We start from the raw sequence: 25,347 nt of genomic DNA, 5'->3' as shown, positions 1-25,347 counted from the left end.
ATCCCTGGCAACATTCAAGGCCAGGTTGGATGGGGCTCTGAGCAACCTGATCTAGTTAGCGGTGTCCCTGCTCCTGCAGGGGGGTTGGACTAGATGGCCTCTAGGGGTCCCTTCCAACCCAAAACATTCTATGATTCTATGTTAGGTTAAGCAAGTTGTGTGATCCCTAATGATATCTTTCAGTTTTTTTAATTGCTTGAACTTAATCTATTGCTCTGGTTATTCTCTAAAAAATCCAAAGTTGCATTTTCAAAAATGAGAGGCAGAGACACTGTGGCTCTGAAGTCACATACACTGTTCTTGCAGGCAGTCACTTTCCCCCATAGCCTGGAGTATGAGTTTTTTCCTCCTTTCCAGGCTTTAGATTTTCCTTTTCAGTGCTTCACTAAGATTTAGTCACTGATGTAGAGCTGTGCCCGGAATATGTCTTTGGGGTATAATATTTACTTTGTGGCTTCAATACAGGCATTTCTCTAGGGAAATGATGCTGTGTATTTTAAATGTGTCCATGTTTGAAGATTTTCTTTTAAACTGCATTTGCAATGTTACTTTGCAAAGGATCATTACCTGCAAATTCATCTGTCATAAAATGCAAAGATTGTCTTTAAGGTACTAATAGAATCCTTGATGAAATCTGAACATAGGAGTTGCTGCCAGAGAAACTGCCCAGGCTTTGAAGACTTTGGCTCAGGCAGCACGAGGGGTTGCAGCATCTACTACCGACCCTGTGGCAGCGCATGCAATGTTGGATTCAGCAAGGGATGTCATGGAAGGCTCTGCTATGCTTATTCAGGAGGCGAAGCAGGCCCTGGCTGCACCAGGGGATGCAGACAGTCAGCAGAGATTAGCACAGGTAAGTTAAGACTTGAGCAGCTGCAGGAATTATCAAACACCCAATGAGAGAGAACAACAGAAAATAAGGCTGCAAGGAATGTCAGCTTTCTAGTCCTTCCAGCAACTCTCAGGTAGTAATATCATGCTTATGTTAAACAATACAGATGGTGCAAATATGGTATTTTAGTCATATTTTAGAAAAATAAACTTATACAAAGATACAGTTAAGTGCTTTTACCCACAACATATTTGAGTAGGCTGCTTGACAGCAAAAATGAAACTACTGAAGGATCTGTATTCATGTTATATTCTAAAAGTGAATGCACATTTTCTACATATGTGGCACCACTGCTTTTGAAGACTTTAAGGAGTAACAGGTTCTTTTCTACTAGTTTGAAACCGTAATTGCCCTGTATTTTAAATAATTTATGAAGAGACATTTGTTTTAATCAGGACTTTGTCTAAAAAAAGTAGCATGCAAAGGATTTCTGTGATTAGTATATGGTTAACTTCAGGGGCATTCCCTCATCTGCAGTGCTGCAGCCTTTATCCCAGGTGCCAGGAGCAGTCGTGGAGCTGCCCTGCCAACACTATCCCATCAAATGGATGGGCGTAAATAGTGTCTGCTGCTAGACTACAGGTGACCAAATGAAGAAAGTTGCAAGCCTCAAAAATGGTCTTGTCAGAGACAGAACGTAGGAATTCCTGGTTATAGAAAGTGCCTCCTATTAGATAAATGGCCACTTAAGCCTTTCTTGGCGTGGATGTCTTTACTTGTGTTGTAGGTGGCAAAAGCAGTGTCTCACTCCTTGAATAACTGTGTGAATTGTCTGCCTGGACAAAAGGATGTGGATGTGGCCTTGAAGAGTATTGGGGAATCTAGCAAGAAGCTCCTCGTTGATTCGGTGAGATGTCTTTTAACATAGAAATATATTTCATGGATCTGAAAAGCAGATCTAGGTTCCCCATGTGTCAAATCATTATGTAGTAAATGTGCACTAAGTATACTTCATTTAAGTTTTAAGTTTATGCAACTTCAAGTAGCTGCTGCTTTGGCTGAAATGCTGTTCTTGTAGTTTATGGAAAAGGTAAAATGTGTATGTGGCTTATGAAGGCAGTATTAAAGTTGTTATAGGTCACCATTAGTTTGTTTTTTTGAAAATGCCAGCTGTGACTTAGCAGTCTGATATGAATGATGAATATGAATATGAAAATTTGAAAATTACAATCCATCTCCACCTAGAAGTAATAACTGTGATCAGTCAAAAAATGTTTGGTGCATATATGGTCATTTTGTGCAAGGAGAACTGTTATATTTCTGTTTAACTGCATCCATATGAAAAAAAACCCTCCTTTGTGCACTGGTAATTTGCCAAAAGGTTATATGACAAGTTTTTTCTGCACCTACCAGTGATCCTGCTAGCCTGTGAATGCAGGCGGAATTGTACTTTGATATGTTTGTGCAATGCCTTTTGGTAAAACTAGGTCAGGAGTTTAGAGTCATTGTAAAGAGCTACCAATACTCATGTGGTGTTTGTGGAAGTGAATGATGACTGGGAGACCAAAATTCTCTAACTTTTGCCAGTGAGTTCATCACTTCAAATCTTGTAGTTGAACCGTAAAATAGCTATTCCAATCTCTGTCCCTTGAAAGGCTTACATACTTGTCTGTCCCTTGAAAGAAACAGCCGAACTAAGGTCATTATATAGATTTCTGGTTGATAGCTGTCCCATAGTTAGACTACTCTGCATCAGAATTGAATCACTAGCGCTCCAGTTGCGGTACTCCATTCTAGCTTGTATGTGAAGCTCATGACTGTATTGCATTTAGTGTTCTTGAACTGTATTGTACTTGCCACTTGTGAAGGGCAGGTGTGACATGATAGACGATAAAATGTGGCACTTGGTCTCTTACAGCTACCTCCAAGTTCTAAGTCATTTCAAGAAGCTCAGAGTGAACTGAACCAGGCAGCAGCAGACCTGAATCAATCAGCAGGAGAAGTCGTCCATGCTACACGGGGTCAAAGTGGGGAACTGGCTGCAGCCTCTGGAAAATTCAGTGATGATTTTGATGAATTTCTTGATGCTGGTATAGAAATGGCTGGCCAAGCACAAGTAAGCTTTTGACTTTTGTTGTTTTGGTTTTGGTTTTTTTTATCTTGCCAATTGGGACCAGGGGTTATCTTGGGCATAGTATCTTGCAGTGCAGTATCTTGGTTATCTGGTAGCACAGTATGCTGGTGTGGGCCTATCCAAATGTGACAGGTGATGTTTGCTATGAAGCAGTCAACCGTAACTGGTTATCTGGAATGAAGTCAACTCAGTGTTTGCTTTTTACACAGGATACTGGTATTTGTTCCCGTGCCTAGTCGGAAATACGACTTTATACTTCTCTGTTCTAGTTTGGGCTGTTAACTAATTTGACCTGTATATCTGAAGGTACAAAGGTGTTCTGAGCCTCTCACAGCTTATGGAAAGGGTTGCTTCTATTTTGGTAGGGATACCATGAAGCATAATCTGTGTGTGAACACTGTTAAAAATTTAGCACCTTCCTTTGCTAATTTTCAAATGCTTTAAGTAGAAGGAGGAAAAGATGCATTTAAAATCCAGACTTGACATTGCTCTGTGGTACGTGCTGGTGTGGACCTGCTACAGAGCGGAGTAAGCATTTGAAGAGGAATGGCTAAAATGCTATGGATCTGATAGCAAGTGCTTGGACTTTTGTTTAGTGATTTAAAATCTGGCAGTTCTATTCTGATGAACTCCATAGCAATCAGGAATGCATCCACTTATTACCTAGCTTATTCCTAGTAGTCTAGCTACTCATTTGAAGTTGGAGAGATCTTCTTCATTTTATCTTACTGGGTTTAGGTATACTGAATTACACTAATCAGTTGTCTGGAGATGATTTAATGTAACAAATGTCAGCATATAAAAAAGGGCCATGCACCAGGAGAGCTAGGAGGACTTGCAGAAAAAAGAATCTGCAGACTGTTTTACCCTGGTTAGTAGAAGGAATTTGCAAACCTAAGAAATGATTGCTGAAAGAAAACTAGCCAGAAAGTCTTGATTGTGCCAGTCCTCTGAAGTCATTTACAAAGTGTTTCTCTAGAGCAGATGCTTTTTAGGTAGAGCTGAGTAGAGAGATCAGACAATGACTGCTGATTATTCTCCATCAAAACTTAATCATACAGGTTCCAGATCTGTGAAGTGAGTTAGGCACCAAATATCAGCTGATTCTCTGAAATTGAGTAGGAGTTAGGTACCTGACTGTCTTTTTAGCCATGGCCCTCATTGGCTTTTAGAATGTTTTGTTTGAGGCAATTCAGTGAAGGCAAAGATAGAAATGGTACTGGAAATAGCTACCTGAAAAGAGAATTCCAGCTGGTGATGACCTTGTGGCCCTCTCTGATTTGCTTATCCTGCTGATGTAGGGGATGGTAACCATCTTCATTATTAATGGCAAATGAGAAAACTACACACAGACAGAAAGCAATTTGGCCTGAACAGAAGCAATACCAGGTGGTTTGGATGCCCAGCAAAATGGGGGGTTAGGGAGGAAGCAGCAGAATGTAAATATAGAGTAAAAGCTATTCACATCAGCTGAGTAATATGCAAGCTCTTTACATAAAACCTTGAATAGACTGTTAGAAAGAATGGATTCACTTCTACTGATCACTGACAGAAGAATCTAGTCACAGCAATGTGCTGTGATAATGGAGTACTACCCTGTAATTGTATGCATATGCAGGTTTTCCTTTTCAAGCAATGGGTTAAAATAAGTAATAAGAGCATGCAAGTCAGAATGTTTACCAAAATAGGCTTATGGAAACGTATTTTCTTGGGGTAGAGGACTTTCTGGAGGGATCTTTCTGTGTTAGTAATCCCAAATAGATGCCTGTGGGATACACAGAGGATGCTAGAATACAGACAGTGTACGCTGACTGAATAATGTGGATCAGTTGTGCCAGGCAGAGACACATGAGTGTCTTGACAACAAAAGCATTGTTCAACAAGTAGTAAAGTTTCTCCGTTGCTCACTTGTGAATACTGCCATTGTTAGAAACCAAGCTATTTGTTGTATAGGTTTCTTTTTCTGTTAAGTAAGTGAAGCTAGAGGCACCTGTCAGAGTGAACAGAGGCTTTGGTCCATGTCCTTCTCCGGACTATGGTCCCCTGCATGTCAGTCATTTCAGGTGGATAAGCAAACTGGGTTTCCAAACGTGGTTTTAGCACACTCTATTGCAAAGTCTGCGCTTAATGTTATGCTGCTGTGGCTTTTCAGACTAAAGAGGACCAGATTCAAGTAATAGGTAACCTCAAGAGCATCTCGATGGCTTCCAGCAAGTTGTTACTAGCTGCCAAGTCTCTTTCTGTTGATCCTGGAGCTCCTAATGCCAAGAACCTCTTAGCAGCAGCAGCAAGGTAAGGATGTCTTGCTTGCTTTAGGTTTTCCTAAGATACTTGCTTTTCTCTGTGATACTTATAAAGTGCTTATATATTCTTCTGCTATTGACAGCTGAGTGGTTGAAACCTGCAGTTCTATTTAAATGAAAGTAGGCCAGAGGAAAACTGCTTCTTTTGGAGTAGTTTGTTAACCGGCATAACTTGGTTACCCATGGTGGAAATAATAACCAGCAGTTGAAGAGTTGGACTGGTTTTTGAAAGGGACTAGTGTGTTTTCCCTACTGTTCTCTTGCCATCTGTGTTCTGACAAGGCAGTAGCTAACAGTAAGCCTCTCAATCCCTAACAAAGAATATAAAGTAAATAATGTTCTTTCTATAGAATGTGCTTAAAAATCATGTTGTGGCTACCTATCACTGACAGCGTGTGTATGTGTATGATCAAGAACACTTGAAAGGCTTAGATGCTATGTTTAGTTGGTGAAAGATACCCTTAATTTAAGTATTCTGACTGAATTTCACCTTATGGGTGATGTTTTTCAGTCAGGGTGCTCAGTGTTTATGTGAAAAATAACACTGCATTTCAGTGTTTAACTGGACCTTCTTTCATTTTGTCAAATCTTTTTCACAATTTTTTTTCTGAATTAACTTTTTATTCAGTTATCTAATGTAAATGGAACGTTCAGATATCAAACTGGAAGGGGCTGCTGAAGGACAGACGGACATCACACCTAGAAATGTCAACATTAAATCAGACTAACATCTGAGATTGTGTGGATTTGACTTATAATATTGTCTTCCAAAATGTTTACACCCACAAAGATTAGCCTAGAGAGGAAGTGAGTAAATTAAGACTGTTACTTCCTTGGGGATAATGTAGTTGGTGTTTGTCCTGGACCTTGGAATCATCTCTTTCTAATAGCAATAACTTTATTTTTAAAAAATAAATCTACTTCTTCAATAAAGGACTCCTTAAAGAAGTTATGCTACTTTACTTTGTAATATACATTAAAAAAAAATAAAAAAATTCTGACATCTATCTTTTCTCCCCAGCAATAAATATCTTCTAGGAAAATTGTAGGTTATCAAAGTCACGCTGCTTAAAAGTGAAGGAGTTGCATGAGCTTTTGTTATTTCTGCAGCATCAAACTGCTACAGATTTCTGCTTTAGGCTTGGAGCATTCCTGTTTGCAGCGTAGAGGAAGGTGTAGTATCCCCAGCGAAGCCCAGTTAGCTGTTTAGTTTCTGCCAGGCTGGTATTCCCCCTGTAGAAGAATGTAATAAAAAAAGGTAGACAAGCCATGCAGAGCCTTTAGATGTTCTATTTTGCCATGCTGTTTGCATGTGTATGTGTGTCTGCATGCATAAGGCTTTACATAGAAATAAATAACCATGAAAAGCAAATACTGTATCAATTCTCAGTTTGTGTTTAAGACACTAAGGAGACACTGTAATTCAGGATCAAGTATTTTTACTTTTTCTTTCCCCATGAAAATGAAAAGAGAGGCACAGCTTCCTTTGCTTCCTGTTTATAAGATGGGTTATCTTCTCATTTTTCTGTTACCTTCTGTGATTAATCTTCTTGCATTTTCTTTCCTTTCTTCCCCCTTTGTTCCAGCTATAATAAACACCCCAGCTTTTTCAGTAGCTTTGGCCTCCTTGTGGAGGCATCTTTCTTGACTTCCTCTGATAGTCTCATAGGACTGAAGCAGTGGCTGAGTGCAGGATCCAAGCATTTATATTGTATTTGATGAAAACAAATGTGGCTTTTGGAGTCCTAGCAGTCCTCTTCCTGGGATTGGTGTTTGAGGGGGCCGCCTTCCTGGTTCTGCTGCTTCCAAATAGTTTAAAAAGTAATGCTTGTGCGTTGGGTGTGTTCCTGGATGCAGGTGTCTGGTGTGTAGTGGTGATACTCATGAGACCATATTGCATCCTCTACAAAGCTGACCATTCTAGTCTGTTATCAAGTTATGGGTTTTTTTTCTTCAATCGCTGATATTCTCTGAGTCAGTGTGCATTTTCTTTCTTAGATCAAAATCAACAGCGGACAGAATATTTTTGCATGAAGTTTCTCTGGGAGTGAGCAGAACCTTCCATTTCTGCCATCTATCCATACGTCCCTATGCAAGGACATTTTTTCGGATTCATAGAAACCACTGATGTTCAGGAGGCTGAGAATCCATCTGTTAGTTTCCATTCTTTTTGTCCTGAAATTAAACATAAAAATTGGTGTGTATGTAATAAGCACATCCTGTTTGCTTTTGTAACAGTATGATACCATCCATCTAGGCGATCATGTTATTGATGTTACCAATCGTGTTATCGAGTGCCAGTTTTCTTAAAGAGAAAATAATCCAAATGCCCTGCAGAGTTTTCAAGGCCAGAGGAAAGCATGTTCTCCATGTGCTCTGATTTCACTCATTTTCTAATTTGCCATGAGAAATAACACAAAAAAACTTGTATTCCACCATATTGTCATGATACAAGTGAACTTTTTGCAAATTAGTGACAACATGCTTAACTATAGAAAATTATCTTTGATTAATAACAAACAGCAGACTACTTTCCTCCTGCAAAGTGTCATCTTCTAGAAGCTACTTTCCTGGGTGGTTAGCCGTTAGTCTACAATGGATGTAGTTATAATGAATTTTGCTAAATATCAGAGCATTAATTGGAAACACAAACGGTGACCATCCTTGTATGTTGGATTCGGCTTTTGTTCAAGAGCACCGGAACTGTAAACTCCCGTAGAAATATAATGCAAAAATACCTTGTTCTTTGTGGATTTAAACCTAAGGGAGCCAATGCATGTTGACTCAGAGAATATCACTGCTTAAAGAGGAAAAAAATCAACTTGATGACAGACTAAGGAAATATATATCAGGATTATGTGTGTGTGTAACATAGCATGTCAGACAAGACACAAGACTTTGCTAACAAAGGTTATATAACTTTACATTCAAACATTTTTTGACATACTGGCCACTTGTTTCTGTGTCTTAAGACTTCTGGAGTGCTAGCTGAGAAATGATTCAGTTAATACCAGACCTGGAGCAGTGCTAAAATACCTTTAAGCAACTAAGTTATGTTACTGCACTATTGTAGTGGGTTGCCCCTGGCCTGCTGCCAGATGGTGTTTTGCCCTTTTTTAAATGATGTTTTCCCAGAGGTGCCATCAGCTTGGCTGCTGGGCTCAGCTGTGTCCTGCAGTGGGTCTGGAGGTGTCTGGAACCAGCTGTGTCCAGCATGGGGCAGCCCCTGGCCTCTTCTTAGGGAGGCCACCCCTGCAGCCAAAACCTTGCCATGAACACCTAATACATTTGTTGCGGTGAGATGAAGCTTCTGTTTCTTCTGGAGTAATTTCTCAGTTGTTCATCATGAAGGAATAGTTTTTCAGGTGTGAATCACTATCAGATGCTTTAGTGAGAATGTTTTTGCTCCTGTGAAGCTTGTTAACCCAGAGGTCTCTAGGTGAACTGTTTAACATACAGTTAATCCCCAAACACTGAAAAGAAAAAAATGTAGTAGAACATAGAAGTTTTAAATCTTTATGCAGTGTACAGTTAATGAAACAAAGTTTTAATAAGAGGAATAGTTTAACTTTAAAATATACTTTTTCCTCCCCCCCTCCTACTCTCCCTAGAGCTGTGACTGAGAGTATAAACCAGCTCATCACGCTGTGCACCCAGCAAGCTCCCGGGCAGAAGGAATGTGATAATGCACTCAGAGAACTGGAGGTATTACTACATTTCAGAAGTTCTTATGAATAAAAATGGGCCCCAAATGTTTGTTTCCTTTGTTTTCTTTGTCTAATTAGCTGCTGTCACTGTCTTTTGACTTGGTATCTGTGGCAGGGCTTTTAATTGCATACAAGGTAAGCACAGAACCTCTGTGAATGTCTTGTAGTTTTGGCCAGAATGAAAGTTGCTGCCCTGATCCCATCTCCTCTTCCCTGCCCCTCAAAAGGTACACTTTAGTCCTTATTATTCATACTTACTGTGAATTAAGGAAGAATCATGATGAGATGGACATTCCCACTACCAGCAGTGCACTGGAGGGAGCTGCAGTATCTTTATTTTTCTGCTTATAGTATGTTGTTACTGACATCCCACTTTAGGATGACACTTCCCATCTTTTACCCTGTTGCTCCCTGACATTTCTTAGTGTAGATTTTTAATGCCTGGTATCTGCTTTGTCACAGCCAAGCTCACATGACATGCGTCAATACAAGTGTTTGCAAGGTGCGCTCTGGTTTATGAGTGAAATATTTGGCTAGCTAAACAGTGGGTAGCAGGTCAGCTGAAAGACCTAATTCTAAGGCTGTGCGCTGATCAGAGACAGCTGCTTACAATAGCAGGAAACAGCATCTTTTTAATTAAACTAAATATTTGCTTGCTGTTAAGGATGCATTGAGGGATGACTGGCCTGTGTAGAGAACATAAAACACCTTCAAGCTTTTTATTTCTACCCCTTGATATCAAAAGGATACAAAGGTCATTGCAGTGCATTTCAGGACATTGTGAGCTTTTGCAATACACAAGTCCGCAGTCCTCATCCCAAAATACTGGTAGGAGTTTGCCTATGAGCTGCTTTGTATTCTGAATTCTTAGCTGCTTGAGCTTAGAAGTGTTCTCCCCTTGGTTAAAGGGAGAGGCAGCAAGGCTAAATAATAGAGAAAAACTGGAAATTGGGCTGTCATGTAATGGCTGCCTGAAAGGGTTCTTGCAATAGCATGGCTTGCATGGATTGCAAGCGGAGCCTGGGAAGGGCAGAAGGAAGATCTGTAGCATCTTGAACTTCAGGAAACACTTGCCTGAGAAGGACAGCTAGCGAGAAAAGCCTGGGTGTATGAAATGAGATTGATTTGTGAGAAAAGGGAAACTGAGGCAAAACCACACAGTCCTGAAACCAGACTGGAGACTGGTATCAAAGTGACCTGAGGAATTTTGGGGAAAGCATTCTTAATGGTCTTAACTTGAAATTTTTCTTTGCCATTATTACCTCTTCCTTTCATTTCCGCAATTCATTGCCTACTATTTCTAGTCTCCCCAAGGCTTCTTAAAAGTGTTAAAGAGTATTGTTTCTGTAGAAAGAGCATGTCTCAGCTTGGATTTGGTAGACTGTCAGTATGCTCTGTCATTTTCCCTGGAGATTCTGGAATACGGTGTTTAGGGAGGACCTTAGTGTATGACCTCCACTGACACAGCTAAACTTGCCCAGAATTTCAGCTGAAAGGAGTAACAAGTATGTTCTAGCGATAGCAAATACATGTCAGTGGGAAGTTGTGCTGGCTGTTTTGCTGTTCTGTTTTCTATGTTCTGAGGGCTTCTTTCTCCATAGTAGTGCAAGTAGTGCCAGATTGTTTGCTTTACAATTTGTTATTTAAAGATAGAGCACAACGGTGAAGAGTTGCTGCAATGTCTCTGAGAACTGGGAAAGAGATGAGAAGCAACTGGGAACTGTTTTCTAGATATGACTTCTTCCTCATATCACCTTGTACTCACAGTTTAATTGCTGTAAGGCTTTAAGTTAGACTATAGCTTTTTTAAAGCAATAGGTGAGCTGTTAAAAATATTGTAGGTGTATCTTAATGTTAGAAGTTTAGTTATGAGAAAAGTCTAAGGGTTTAATATCATGCCTAAATTTCCTTCAGGTGGAAGGCAAATGTCACATACAGTTGTTAGTATCTTTCTGTACTCACTGCTTGCACTTTCATCAGAGAGATTAAGTCTTTTCTCCCTCATATTTGGCAGAAAATAGTGTTCCTCCACACTTGGAAAAAGGCACGTTGTAGATTTTTTTTACGTATGGGAATTAGTCTGCTGCAATTTACAGGTTTTTACAAGTTTTGTTATCTAAATGCATTGATTCTTCTCAGTGAATATATGACTGAGTTTCACGTTATTTCTAGGAATCAGAATCACCTCAGGAAAAGAAATTAAACCCAACTAGTATATGTAGTTTTCTGGCAGAGGGAGCTATGTTGGTGGAATCTGTTGACAGTGGTAAGAGGCAGGCGGGTGGTTGATTTGCACTTAGTTTGGTAGGCCTTTGTGGCTCTAGGCAGTACTCCACAAATGGTAGCTCGTTTTCCTGTCCCTCTTGAAATTCCATTTATAAAATTTGAAATAGTACTGAAACACACGTATTAGGCTGTTGACAGCTGCCAGACAATCAGATTACCTCATGTCAGCTGAGCACTGCTAACTGACCATAAGTCACTCATCACAAACACAGGGTAAACCACATTGGCCTATGCTGCCAACAGGTTTGTAGCGCACAGATGTGTAGTTAGCGCAGTCCAGTAAATGTAGGGTAGCATTTAATGTGTAGCACACATATATGTGAGCCCCCAGTGAGTGTGTAGTTTTGTTTGCTTTGCTGTAGACAAAGTTGCAAGATACGCTGGTATAAGCAGGATAGTTGTGATGGTCTGTGATCTTCTCAGCTCCGTATTTCAGGCTCTGTCAATAACCAGAGTATCTTTCATTATTTCAGACAGTTAAGGGAATGCTGGATAACCCCAATGAACCTGTGAGCGATCTCTCATATTTTGATTGTATTGAGAGCGTAATGGAAAACTCAAAGGTAATTTCCTTTTCCTATTTCTGTGCCAACTGTAAAGTGCATTTTGATTATCGGAAGTTTCCACCTGCATATCAAACATGTTAGAAATATAGCACAGTGTTTATAGCTAAAACATATGCTGCATTCCTTGATAAAACTCAGCTCAAGATAGGTCTCTTACCAGTAATTTCAGGTTTGGGTCACTTAGAAGGCATATTGCCTTGGTAAGAAATTTTTAATTAAGTGACTGGTATGCAATGCTGTTAAAGTGTCGTCGTTTCTCCCCCCCCCCCGAGTTAGACAGCATGTCATACTTTCATGATATATTTTGACTGCAGCTATGTTAGAGTGGCCCAAAGTGTAAATGGGAGGCTTGGCAATGAAATACTGTCGTATTGTTCTGTGCAAAACAGCTTAGAGAAATGTCTGAGCTGTCCAGATGTTCCAGCACATCAGAAAATCTGTGTGAAATCCCTTTTTTTTTTTTTAAACATACCATGCTATACATCTTTCTTTGAAGCCTTGCTTTGGTGTCCTTATCGTTTGATGTGTTGGAATTGTCTCAGATCTTTCCTTCTCTAAAAGGAAAAGAAAGTGCTTAATGGATGTGCCTGTCATCTTGCATCTAATGCTCTCCTGCAGTCGGATCTTATTTTGTATTTTAAGAGAAAATAAACTGAATTCAGTGGGAGGCACTGTGGGAATGAATGTGTATTCTGACATTCAGATGGCCACATCCTTATGCCGCACAGGAATGTCCCCAATTCAGTAAAGTCGTTAACTAGCTAAAATATCTGGAAGGCAAGTCCAAGAGGTTTGTGGGCCAGAACTGGCTCAAGGCCAGGAAGTGCTTGCCTTTGAGTGGTAGGGAAGCATATTGGGAAGGTAACTTTTTTTTTTAATTTCTGAGGTTCTTGGAGAATCAATGGCAGGCATTTCTCAGAATGCAAAAACTGGGGATCTTTTAGTCTTTGGAGAATGTGTTGGAGTTGCATCCAAGGCTCTTTGTGGCCTCACAGAGGCAGCAGCTCAGGTAAGCTACTGAAGTCTGTAAAGTAAGTATGTTTTTGTTTTTTAGAAAGCTCATGTTGTCCATGTGTAAATCTGAGACTGACTTCCTTGTGGCAAAACAAGTTATCGCCTCATACTAGGGAGCATGCCCTGTGTAGATCCACAGAAATTGTGCATACCCTGCTGTACGTTGCAGAAGCAGCAGAGTGCAATAACATGCATATTTTATAAGGAAGGGAAATAATGTCAGGCAGGAAACTTTTCTGAGGATAAAGCAAATAGTCAAAGCTGCAGCATATGGAATTTATGTTTGTAGCGCAAGCTCTGAACTGTTACATCATAGAGAAGTTGCACAAAACCCAGCCACAGTTAAAATGCATGAATCAAGTTTGATTTAATTTGTAAAAATTCATAAGGAGCACTACTAATTTCAGACATTATAAATAATAAGCAATGTGTTTCAGCTGTTCAGATACTTTGGGAATAATCAAAATTCTTAAGCCACTTACAATAAATTAGAGTCTGGAACTGGCCACTGAGATTTCACTCTGGTAACTGGGTGACTTGAACTCTTGAGAGCTGATAGAGCCTCTTCAAGTGAAGGATTTGGCTGTGGGGAATCATGCTTTACATCTGGAAACTGCTTCTTGATTTCCCTAAATATAGAATGTCTTACTATGGGCTTAATCTCCTCCATATCTAACCCTGTATTGCCTTACTGGCATATCCAGGTGACAAATAATTGTATCTGTAATGGAAATTCATCAAGAAATCTTCAAATACGGCTTTGACAGTTTAGACAATTTCTCCTTGCTGAGAGGCATGAAACCTTGATTTAATTGAGAAAGAAAGTAAGTTTGGCCATCAGATATCTTGAGCTGCAGTGTGGCCAGCAACTGCAGGCTTGGTGGGTCCTGTGCTCAGCAGCAGTGCATTTGCTGTGAATTGGTTTTCTATGCAGGATTGACAAAACCCTCACCACCGCCATCTGTAACTAATCCAGTAAATAATTTGCTGATGCTTGTGACCATTAAAGCTCTTTCCATGCAAGCGAAAGAAATGTTTCCAGGGATACCAGCTGCTTAAACAGTGGAGAGTTTTGTTTTGACTAAATAAATTTCACAAGTGTAAGGGTAAGTTTTCTTGGTTTCAGAGGATTCTGGAGATTTATTACTAAAAAAACCTGGTAATACTACTTCACAGTATGATTTCTGAATAATCTCTGACCACCATGTGCTATGACATATGGTAAGCTTATCAAAGAAACAAGATGATTGAGCATTGTTTCTTAGGATTGTTTTCTTTCTTTCTCCATTTCTAGGCTGCTTACCTGGTTGGCATCTCAGATCCAAACAGTCAGGCTGGTCAGCAAGGTCTTGTTGACCCAATTCAATTTGCCAGAGCCAATCAAGCAATCCAGATGGCTTGCCAGAATTTGGTAGATCCAGCAAGCAGCCCATCACAGGTGATTCCAGAGGACTGAAGTATGACTGTTGTTGTTAGCACATGTGACTTCACTTTATTTCTGACCAAGCAAAGGAGTTTTGGTTTGCAACTGTTGCATGGCTTTGAACTGTGACTTTGTAGAACTAGGGAACAGTAACTCTCATGCTCCTTTGACAATCTGCTTGTTTTGTGCCATCTATTTTTACAGGTATTATCAGCTGCCACAATTGTGGCCAAACATACTTCCGCTTTGTGCAATGCTTGTCGCATTGCTTCATCAAAGACTGCAAATCCTGTTGCCAAGAGACACTTTGTGCAGTCTGCCAAGGAAGTTGCAAACAGCACTGCTAACCTGGTAAAAACTATCAAGGTACAAATGCTGCTTACTGGTGCTTCCTTCTTCCTTAGTGTTTTTATTACTTTTTTTTTTTTTTGAGGCAGAATCAGACCAGTTCAAATTATCTTTTTACCTTCTGTGATATGTGTGGTTTAAGAAATCATTAATTACATTTTTGAAGATCTGAACTGGAAAACATGCTTTGTGGTACAACTATGCCATAATCAAAATGCAAAGAATTAGGCAATATTAGTGTGGGGAGAGGCAGCTGGCCCATCCAGTCTGAGACATCTCTGTGTTGATGTACTAAATGAGCTTGCGCAATGAGAATAATCTGCAAACAACTGAATGTGAAGGTTTTTAAAGGTGTTCGTTGCTCAGTATCCAGAGATTTGTGGAGGTATTTCTGACAGCTTTATCATATTTATAAGAGAAAAATAAAGAAATAAATAATACTAAGGACCAGACAGAAGCAGTTATCATGGTTTAGCCACAGCCTGCAACTAAGCACCACACAGCTGCTTGCTTACCCTCCTCCCCCCTGCCCCATGGGACAGGGAGAGAATTGGAAGAACAAAAGTAAGAAAACTTGTAGGGTGAGATAAGAACAGTTTAATAATTGAAATATAATAATAAAAAATTGTAATGAAAAGGAAGACAATGAGAGAGAGAGAGAAACAAAACCTGGGAAAAAACAAGGGATGCAACCACTCACCACTCACTGACTGATGCCCAGCCAGTGTCTGGGCAGCAGTCACTGCCCCCCACCCCCAGCCAAGTCCCCCAGTTTATGTACTGAGCATGATGTCATACGGTATGGAATAGCCCTTTGCTCCATTGGGGTCAGCTCTCCTGGCTGTGCCTCCTTCCAGGTGTAAGCCCTGCTCAGCAACAACTAAAACATGAGTGCATTATCAACATTCTTCTCATGCTAAATCCAAAACACAGTCCCGTGCCAGCTGCTAGGAAGAAAATCAACTCTATCCCAGCCGAAACCGGGACGTCATTTGTGTTGCTGTTGTTTAATAGTCTCATGTTAACAGTAATCTTTTATTTTCCAGATACCTGCCTGCAATTTGGCAGGAGGTAGCTTTTCCGCATGCAAGCAGAAATAATACTTGTTAAACCATAGAGAACTTGCAATTCTAAACCCTTCTGGAAGCCATTAGCTGGTCTGCTACTGAAAGTCTTTTAAAATAATTCTGCTCTTAGGACTGGAAGGTTCTATCATGTTACACAGAAGGTCCTTCATATTGAAATCTTTCCTATGAGATTATGAAAGAGATCAGTTGACTCAGGTGAAAATGAGAACAATAAATTACTCGTTTGTTTAAAAATATTTTTTTTTTTTTTTAAATCAGTCTATAGTAAAGAGCCATCTTGTTAACCACTTCTACCCTTTGGAGCATGAAACACAATTTATGAGACTCATCAGAGTGCAATGATAGAAAACCTTTATTTAGTCTTGTGAAGCAAAGCAGCAGTTTTAAGTTTAGGGCCAATCACCAGCTAAGTAAGGAAACACACACTTAAAGGATCCCATTCCTTGCATCAGCCTTGGTTGTGGAGGAACTTTCACATGTCATAAGCACACAACAGTTAAAACTACGAAGAATTAACCATCTTTCTTCAATTTTGCAAAGAAACCCATTCAGACAGAATTCAACCATGATTTAATTTCCAGGCCCTGGATGGTGATTTCTCTGAAGAGAACCGTAACAAGTGCAGAATTGCTACGGCACCTTTGATAGAGGCTGTGGAAAATCTGACAGCATTTGCTTCAAATCCAGAATTTGTCAGTATACCAGCACAGATCAGCACTGAGGTAAGGCAGGGTGTTGCACTTTCACCCTCAAAAAGTTGAAAATGTTGAATTAATCCTTGTGTCAGGAGAGAGGAAGTGAGTGTAAAGACCTAACCCCAAAATGTCTCTGTTCCTGGGTATTCGTAGGGCATTCTGCTGTCTTGCGCTTAACCTCTGACCTTGAATCTTGCACCAGTAGGATAAAACTAGGTAGGCTGCAGTAAGAAATAAAGTGGGTTTTTTTTCAGTGATACCTCTACAGTCTACAATTAGGAAAGTGTCATTGTTTTCCCCTGTTTCTCAGCTGGATGGTGCCTTTCTAAACTTGAAAAGTGTTTAAGTATGTTACAGAGAAAACAGTTGGACTGCAATGATTTAATACTATTTCCATGCTGACTATCCATGAATATAATAGTACGATACAAGAAATGATAATGTCATTTTAATGCTGTTAATTAAACAGATTTTTAGGAGCAGGAAGTATGGACGAATTCAAATAATTATTTAAATGTTCTTTGTGTTCTTGTACCTTTCTGACCACAGGGATCACGAGCACAGGAACCAATTCTAGTTTCTGCTAAAACAATGTTGGAGAGCTCGTCTTTATTGATCAAAACTGCTCGTTCTCTGGCTATCAATCCAAAAGACCCTCCTACGTGGTCTGTTCTAGCTGGACATTCCCATACTGTGTCAGATTCCATCAAGAGTCTTATCACCTCTATCAGGTATGTCTTTTGTAGTAACTTTTTTCTGTCCACATTTAAGCTGTAATAACTGAGCAGCCATTCATAAAAACTAATACCATACGACCATTAGCACTGTGGTATTTTTCACTAATGGAAATTATTTATTCTGTGATGCACAATATCTCCCCAGTTATGCTGGGTGTATAATCATAATTGATGACTGCAGCACTTTGCAGCATAGTGTTGTTCTTTGTATTCTGTTCTCCTTCCCTGGTTCCATTTCCAATTCAGTGTAAGGTAAATGTAAATAAATACTGTAGAATTACAAAAATGTATCTAATTTTACCTCCATCAGGATCACGTACCAACATATGGTATGTGGGAAACAGCAATTTTTTTTCTTAAGGTCGGTCAGGCAGTGTATAAATTACCTTTGCTATCTATTCTTGGTTTAGTTGCAAGAATGCTGTAGCAAGAAGTGAATATTCATTATTTTTTGGACTAAACCTGTCTACCCCTTTCTTACTGAAAATTTTGAAGTGTAGTTCTGTACTTAACCTCTTAATATTGATTAAATCAAAATGGTACGAAACAGTGAACTAAGGAGTGTTTACAGTTTCGTTGATCTTTGGTAAAGATTGTACTGAAATAGCAAACTGCACATCAGCACAAAGTATTCAGAAACCAACCTTCATTAAAAGATACCTCGGACTGAATATAACACCTAATTACAAAGGATTGTTTTCCAAGACAGTCAATTGCACTGTACAGAAACCTGAATATTTTTTCTGGTTGTCTGTTGTGTTTTCATGCTGACTTTCATTATTGGGCCAGTGTGGCCATTCCAAGGAGGTGTAATTTACACTTTTCTTCTGAGGCAACAAACTTTTTTCTGTCTAATCATGAAGAGAGGAGCGATATGCGCATGTGTATGAAAGCGTGCAGAGTAGTCTGTGCATACATCAACATCCTGTAGATAGCACAAAGCTAACTTTTGTCCTTGTTGCTCTCCTCCCACGTGCTTTATGTATTGTCAGGTAATGAAGTATGCTTGTGTGTGCTCATGAAAAAGCCTGCCTCCTTCCCACCGCGCAGAGTTTACTATCTGTCTTTCAGGGACAAGGCCCCAGGCCAGCGAGAATGTGATTTCTCCATTGATGGGATTAACAGATGCATCCGAGACATTGAGCAGGCCTCCCTTGCAGCCGTCAGTCAGAGTCTGGCTACCAGGGATGACATCTCAGTTGAGGTAAGGGAGATAGCACAGGAACAGACAGAGTAACGCTGAGCAGCCACACTTGCCCTGCTGCTTTTCTTTCCATTGAATGATTTGGAGCTGCGCACTCGGTCCAGTCTACCAGTGAGGGGAGAGGTGTTCTTATTGGAATCTTTCTAGGCAAAATCATGTGCTGGCCAAAGCGTATCACTTCTGGAAAGATACAAGAATCACCAGGCAAAAGTAGGGGTGAAAGTACTTATTTTTAACTACCATCCACATATTACTCTGACTTCCTGTGCTGACGTGACCAACTGATAGTGCTTCTCTGGTGCCTTGCCATACGGAAGTCGATGTTTCTGAAGCTAACCTATTACTAGAAGTACAGTGATGTAAATGTCTATGTCATTTTTTAATGCCTATTTTTTCATTAAAAAAGTGAAATTTGGAGTTGGTGTTGATATGTTCTCATTAAAAAAGCTCCCCGCCCCGCTATGTTAATGTGGACCAATCCCATGCTATTTCAGCCTTTATCTAACTGAGGAAGGGCCATCATGCCAGACTGCCTGCGAAAACTCAGCAGCTCGTGATCACATTCTCAGCTTGGTATTTAGTGTCTTTTTGTACTATTGCTTCCTGAAATTACACATCTGGTTTCTTTGGGCTGTAACATTGCATACTAGAAACACCTCGGACTAAATGAACCTATACAAAAGAAGCTAATGTAGGAAATATGTCATAGGTATAATTCCATGATTTCTATTTAAATAATGAAGTCATCTTGGCAGTTATTTATAAAGCAGTACAGGAATGTAACAAAGTGCAAAATAGCATTTATTTTCTCTTGCCTTTCATGAGAGTGAGCTAAATCCCAGTGGCTGTCAAGGCATGAAGTGGCTCTGAATTAAAAGCCAGTACGTATGTCTCAACAAGCCCAGTAATGTGCTTTTCTTATGCTCCTGTCCCGCAGATGGTATTCAGGAGGTCAGTCCGTGTCTCTGGCCCTCAGAGATGTCATATTTTTCCTTTGTCTTTCCTTGTAGGTGAACTTCCCCTGCTAGCTTCAAAGTCTACAGCAGAGCTTTTTGCTCCTGTGCTGTATTGTCTGCTTTGAAGAATGTTTCTTCATATTTAAATGGGAGCTCCTGCTGGTTTCTCTGATTGGTGCAGTGATGCTAAATCCTTGGCAGGGCAAGTATAGTTTGGTGGGGGGTGTTTGTCACGTCGTAATGAGAAAGGACGCCTGCTCCCGAGTTTGCTACTGTCAGCTGGAATAGGAGGGAGCCCTCTTCCCCCTGCTCTCCCCAGACTTTCCATACAAATCCAAAGAGGAGCAGGCCTATCTCAGGGTTCTTGTTCTTGAAACAAGCTGAAGGAGAAGAAATGAGCAAGTATGTAAAGCAAGCTGACAGCGTGGATTTCTGCATCCTACTGCAGTGGGTCATTTGAACAGCATTTGGAGTATGTTGGTTGGTCTGAGGGTGATTATTACAGTATGGTACAACTTGATAAAAGAACAACAGTGCTATAACTAACAATTTCTCTTTATCTTAGGCTCTACAGGAACAGCTGACATCAGTTGTCCAGGAAATTGGCCATCTCATTGATCCCATAGCTACTGCAGCTCGAGGAGAGGCAGCTCAGCTGGGGCACAAGGTACTGTCCTACCACTGTGAAGGTATTTGAGATCTCTGGATTTTACGGGAAACCATGATTCAGTATTTTTTTTCACTTCTTATGAAAGAGTGGAAGAAAGCACGTGGAAGGAGGAAAGATCTGGGATTTCCAAATACTTGGAGCTGAGGCCAAATGAACCTGTTTATGTTTTGGGCTATCAGAAAGATGTTTTCATTGAGGTTTTCAGTGAGGGGCAAGTTCATGGAGACAGGACAAATGAAGAAAGGGGAAGGAAAAGTCAAAGATGAAAGGTCAGAGTGCAATGTTATAGGTCTCCCTACCTCTGGCTTTTGCAGCCAGCAGCTGTACATTATGTGTAGGTGGTTCTGTGCTGTGTTAAAGGTGACCACAGGACCTGGGGGTCCATCGCACTCCAAGCTCATTTGGCAGGACACAGAGTTATAGTTTGAATATGTATATATAACAGAATTTGGCCAGTGGATGAAGTCTGGCAAAGGTTTGTCAGCCTCTACCCTGATCTGAGGTCCTTGCATAAAGCATGCTACTCCATTTCTTGGCCAGCTCGTGACGAAGCAAGGAGGCACATGTGGGATACGCCCAGAGGTTACCTCTGGCCTATGGAGGCCCATCTCCTAAAGGCCTCTCCCTTAGGAGAGGGAGGTTTAGGCTGTGGTTTCAAAGGAGGAGTGTGATGTGCCTGCTTTCCACCTTCTGAGGCAGGTGCTCAGTCTCCACTGATTATAGAGGGAGTGCTAACTTTATTAGGAAAAAACTAATGATTTTCAACTACCCTGAGTTTCAGCCCCTGCTGCAAATTTTAGGGGTTGAAGGGAAAGAAAGGCTTATAACAACCTCACATCCTCTTGGAAGTGTTGTGTCAACATGTCCTTGTGTTCTGTGGAGTGTAATTGTGGTAGAACTTGCACTTATTAGATCTCTGTCCAAAAATGAAATGTTACAATGGGTGTACAAGAGGTGTGCATCATTTATTGTGGTTATTACAAGCTTTTAGTAGTTTCTCAGAGAGTAATTCCTCATCCTACAATGTAATCTTGAGAGAAAAATACATACAAGTTTTCTGTGTCAGTGTGTTTAATACTGGAAAGGAATCACTTTGTTAGTGTGGAAGCTCTTCCAGAGCTGAACCCGAACAACTCTGTTTAGCTTTGGATAACTATAAAATGTTTCATAATGTCTCAACTATTTTGCAGTATTGATTCTCGGTTTGCCTAGCCCCTAGCACTTTGAGGCACACAACAAATCAGGATTGTGAAGATACAGGTAGTTAGAGAGTCACATTCCTCCTCCCACTCATTAGGTAAATGTTGACCAAAGTCGACAGCGCTTTTCTTGAGCCTGTTTTTCTGCTGAATGCAGAAGAAAGCATTTCCTGCGGTTTACTTAGTTTAAAAGACCTTATGTTTGTGAAATATTTCTTGTTATTTTTTCCTTTTTTTTTTTTTTGCTTTAATCCTCTGAGAAACAAAATAGAAAAAGTTGAATTCTTAAAATGCTATTGGCCCTTAGGTATCCACGTAGTCATTTAGATGGAGTAAACCTTTCAATACCTTTTCCTGCATATGAAGTACTACTGTTTTTCTTCCCCGTGCCAGCCTTTGAAAGCTGCTTATAGCCCCTGCAAACATACACATGCTTGAACTTCTGAGGCTTCAGGTGTACCAGATGGTGCCACAGTGGGCTATTTGTGTATGTTCTGTGGAGTAATCGGCCCAAAGTAGTACAAGGTTTTCACATCCAGTAAAAAGTGTAAAAACCAAGTCTCATGGATTCCTGAGAGGAACCAAGGGTTGTGGTTTTGTAGAAGATGCGTCAGATGACAGGTAGACTGAAAAATATTCAAACATATAAAAATACTTGTTTATTTTCTTAGAATATATGTGTAACCAAAAGCAGATGTTTCCTGAGAACAACTGTAAATCAGATCAGAAAACAGAGAGACATATTTCTGAAGACTAAAATACAGCAACAGAAGTTGCTAGCAGAACTGTGTCTTCAGCTATTCCAAACACTGTATTGAGCCCAAGTAATTAACTGAGGGGAAAAATGCAGCATGCTTGGTATTGCGGTCTTTGTAGCATGCCTATTGCTAGTGTGCATCTGAGGGAGGAGGCGTATGGCTTTATCGAAGGATTTGAAGGTGAGGGAAGACAGAATTACACAGGCACACAATACAAACTGAAAGCTGTACAGTGCAGAAGCACTAGGACAGTGTGCTATTTGAGCTGACCCATGGCCTGATGGTAATCGGGGAATGTGATTCCTCTTGGTTACACCTGAGAAATGGGGGTTAATGACTTTCTGTTCTGGCTTTCTTAGGTAACGCAGCTGGCAAGTTACTTTGAACCCTTGGTTTTAGCCGCAGTTGGCGTGGCATCCAAAACACTCGATCACCAGCAACAGATGACAGTGTTGGACCAGAGCAAGACACTAGCAGAGTCTGCCTTACAGATGTTGTACGCCGCCAAAGAAGGGGGAGGAAACCCCAAGGTACAGTTGCCGTGTGTAATGGAGGGATTATTGGAGATGGGAGAGGGCGGGTGTGTGAGGGGCAGAGGGCAGGCAGGGCACAAAAACCAGCACCCACTTACTGCTCAGTAAAGAGCCATCGTCAGTGCATGATGCTTTCTTCTCTGGCACACTTGATGTGCCCGTATATAACCGTTGTCAGCGCACAAAGCTTTCTTTTCTGGTGCAATTTGCCTGCCCTTGTATAACCATTATCAGCATGCGATGCTTTTTTCTCTGGTGCGTTTTGCGCGCCCTTGTGTAACAGTCATCAGCGCACAACGCTTAATTCTCTGGTGTGCTTCGTGCACCCTTGTGTAACCATCATCAGTGTGCGATGCTTTCTTCTGTGGCATGCGTTATGCACCCTTGTGTAACTGTTGTTCACGCGTGGCACGCTCTTCTCTAGCGCGCTTCGCATGTCCTTATAAAACAGACATCAGCATGCGAAGCTTTCTTTTATGTCACGCATTGCGCGCCTTTATAGAGCCGTTGGTTGTCCTGCAACACTTTTTCCTCTGGTGCACTTCCTGCACCTTTCTCTTATTTTTACTCCTTTCTTCATCATATTTTTTTTTTAAATTATATTTGATCTAGGTTTTTTGTTGGTTGTTTTTTGTCTTTTCTTTCATGATTTTTTAATGAATATTCAAGCAGGTTTTTTGAAGTAGGTTTTTGACTGAAGATAGAAGACTTTCTGGGTTTGGTATTTGGTTTTATTTACTGCTGTAGAATAGTCATGAAATAGTTTCTTCGGAGTGTTTTGTTACAGTCTTTTTTAGTGATATATGATCGTGATATTTTTTATTCCTTTATATGACAGGTGTTTTCGTTTTGTTGTTCATATTTCTACATGTGTCTTTTTTGAATCTTTTGGGTTTTGTACAGAAGTAGCCAGTTTCACTGTCTGGTGTTATTTTTCCCTTCCCTTTTCTTTGTTGATTCTGTTATGTACGAGTTATTTTCATCATTTTGTCACAGAAAAGGTCGGGTGTTTCTAACTGATTCCTATTTGATGTCGTATTTCCTCATCTAAGCAAAATTTTTTCTGTCAACATTGCTGTTAGCTTTAGCTTCACATCTTTGATCTGAAAGGGGATTTTCAGAGCTGTTATTGTATTGTCTTCATTAATTACGCTTTTGATTCACTTGTTGATTTGTGCAGATAATGCTCTCTGATGATCTCTGTTTCCTCTTTTTCTATTTTCCAGGCATCCCATACTCACGATGCAATCACTGAGGCTGCTCAGCTGATGAAAGAGGCTGTGGATGATATTATGGTTACCTTAAATGAAGCTGCCAGCGAAGTAGGCATGGTTGGAGGTATGGTAGACTCGATAGCAGAGGCAATGAGCAAGGTGAGCATAGAAGTCCAGACCCCTTTTTCATTTTGCCCTTGAAAGCCAAACTGCATTGCAGGGGGTTGCAAAATGTAAATTATTTCAGTCCAAATAATTGGCTTTTCCTATTTCAAGTTAAAGGTGTGCAGGATTGAAGACTTTACCACTAAAGGAATCTTATGCTATCTTGCAGGAACGTTTTCTTTCATAACCATTGCACGCTTTCTACATTAGCCGAGAGCTACAGCTGGTTTCATCTTGTGTGAGAAGTTGATCTTGTGCTCAAAAACTGTGCTGTAAATTCTCTGCATCTTCTGTGCTCGTAACACAGGCTAAAGTCTCTTTTGAGCTTCTCCATACATTCTGATGCAGTGTTCTCATTTGCATTATTTCGAGAGAGGAGATTGCAAAAATGAATATATAATACAATTGCATTATTACGTGTAAAATATGCTATTGGTTATGACCTTATTATTTCTGCCATATTTTTCCCTTTTTCTTGCAGCTGGATGAAGGTACGCCTCCAGATCCCAAGGGAACATTTGTTGATTATCAGACTACTGTGGTGAAATATTCTAAAGCCATTGCTGTAACAGCACAGGAAATGGTAAGTTATTTGGTTAGAACTAAGCACAAACTCTTTTGCGTACAAAAGGAGAGTGGAATGATTTGCACAGTCTTGTGAAACTCTTTATACTGATAATTTTCAATAAACTTATTTCTTTAGGGGTAATGGGGCAAAGGAAGTGACAATTTTGTCACTCTTAACTCTTGGATCTTAGTGGTGTCATCATAAGGGCGGCCCTCTACAGGAGAGCGCTGGACTGTGTTGTGGCTCTGCACTAAAACTTTTTATTTGGCTTATCTTCTATGAGAAATAAAAGGCAAACATTTCACCTACATGCTTTGTCATTAGCCTATTTAATTGTCACTGAAATACCACCTTAAGTTTATTGATGACTTTGGATTACCCTTTCACACTTATTGTTTCAATTTAGCCTGTGAAGTAACTTTCAGACCCCTGTAATATTTATGAATGAATGCACATCAATGTCTCAAATTGTCCTGTTCTTGCATTTCTGTGATTCACCCAGGTTTAACAAAAGAAAAATGGATACTTGTTGAATGGAGATGTTCTTAAATCATGTTTCACAGTAATGCTTACCGTAACGTGTTCGCCTTTTGAAGAGTACTTCCGTTGCTTTTTTTGTTTTTAAGAGAGGCAATGGGACTGTTTATGTATGCTACAGACAGGACTTTGTACAAAATTCATTGCTATTGCAGTCAACACAGGTCAATGATTCTGCTATCTGTGACATTGCAGCTTATTGGCAAAGATTATAAATTTGTCTAAAACTAGTTTTGCCCCAGGGGTAGAATTCCATGGCTTTTACTAAACATAAATTGGAGACAGAAGAAATATCTCTGTTGAAAGGTAGGCTTTTTCTAAAGAGAGATTCAGTTATTTATACTGACGTTCTACCGAAGCATTCTGCATAGCCCTATTTTTTTGGGGGGGGGGGGGGCCTTTTCCCCTTC

The 25,347-nt window shown here is 40.2% G+C and overlaps 1 protein-coding gene across 6 annotated transcripts in view; it reads left to right on the top strand.

Annotated features, from left to right (window-relative positions):
• The window catches only part of TLN2 (talin 2), a 185,916-nt gene that overhangs the window by 119,461 nt on the left and 41,108 nt on the right, over positions 1-25,347 (top strand). For all 6 annotated transcript variants that reach the window (XM_035899453.1, XM_035899455.1, XM_035899452.1 and 3 more), the window contains 16 exons: positions 645-853; positions 1,620-1,739; positions 2,751-2,948; positions 5,119-5,258; positions 8,881-8,974; positions 11,736-11,825; positions 12,715-12,837; positions 14,137-14,280; positions 14,470-14,631; positions 16,283-16,423; positions 16,946-17,127; positions 18,205-18,337; positions 19,859-19,960; positions 22,280-22,450; positions 23,680-23,826; positions 24,314-24,415. In XM_035899453.1, the coding sequence (XP_035755346.1) occupies positions 645-853; positions 1,620-1,739; positions 2,751-2,948; positions 5,119-5,258; positions 8,881-8,974; positions 11,736-11,825; positions 12,715-12,837; positions 14,137-14,280; positions 14,470-14,631; positions 16,283-16,423; positions 16,946-17,127; positions 18,205-18,337; positions 19,859-19,960; positions 22,280-22,450; positions 23,680-23,826; positions 24,314-24,415 (2,258 nt within the window). The remainder of the gene's footprint in view (positions 1-644; positions 854-1,619; positions 1,740-2,750; positions 2,949-5,118; positions 5,259-8,880; positions 8,975-11,735; positions 11,826-12,714; positions 12,838-14,136; positions 14,281-14,469; positions 14,632-16,282; positions 16,424-16,945; positions 17,128-18,204; positions 18,338-19,858; positions 19,961-22,279; positions 22,451-23,679; positions 23,827-24,313; positions 24,416-25,347) is intronic.

Source organism: Egretta garzetta, unplaced genomic scaffold (genome assembly GCF_000687185.1).
Source record: "Egretta garzetta isolate BGI_Z169 unplaced genomic scaffold, ASM68718v1 scaffold287, whole genome shotgun sequence".
Taxonomy (NCBI): Eukaryota; Metazoa; Chordata; class Aves; order Pelecaniformes; family Ardeidae; genus Egretta; species Egretta garzetta.
Note: the sequence above shows the minus strand (reverse complement) of the source record. Positions and strands in the feature narration are given on the sequence as shown.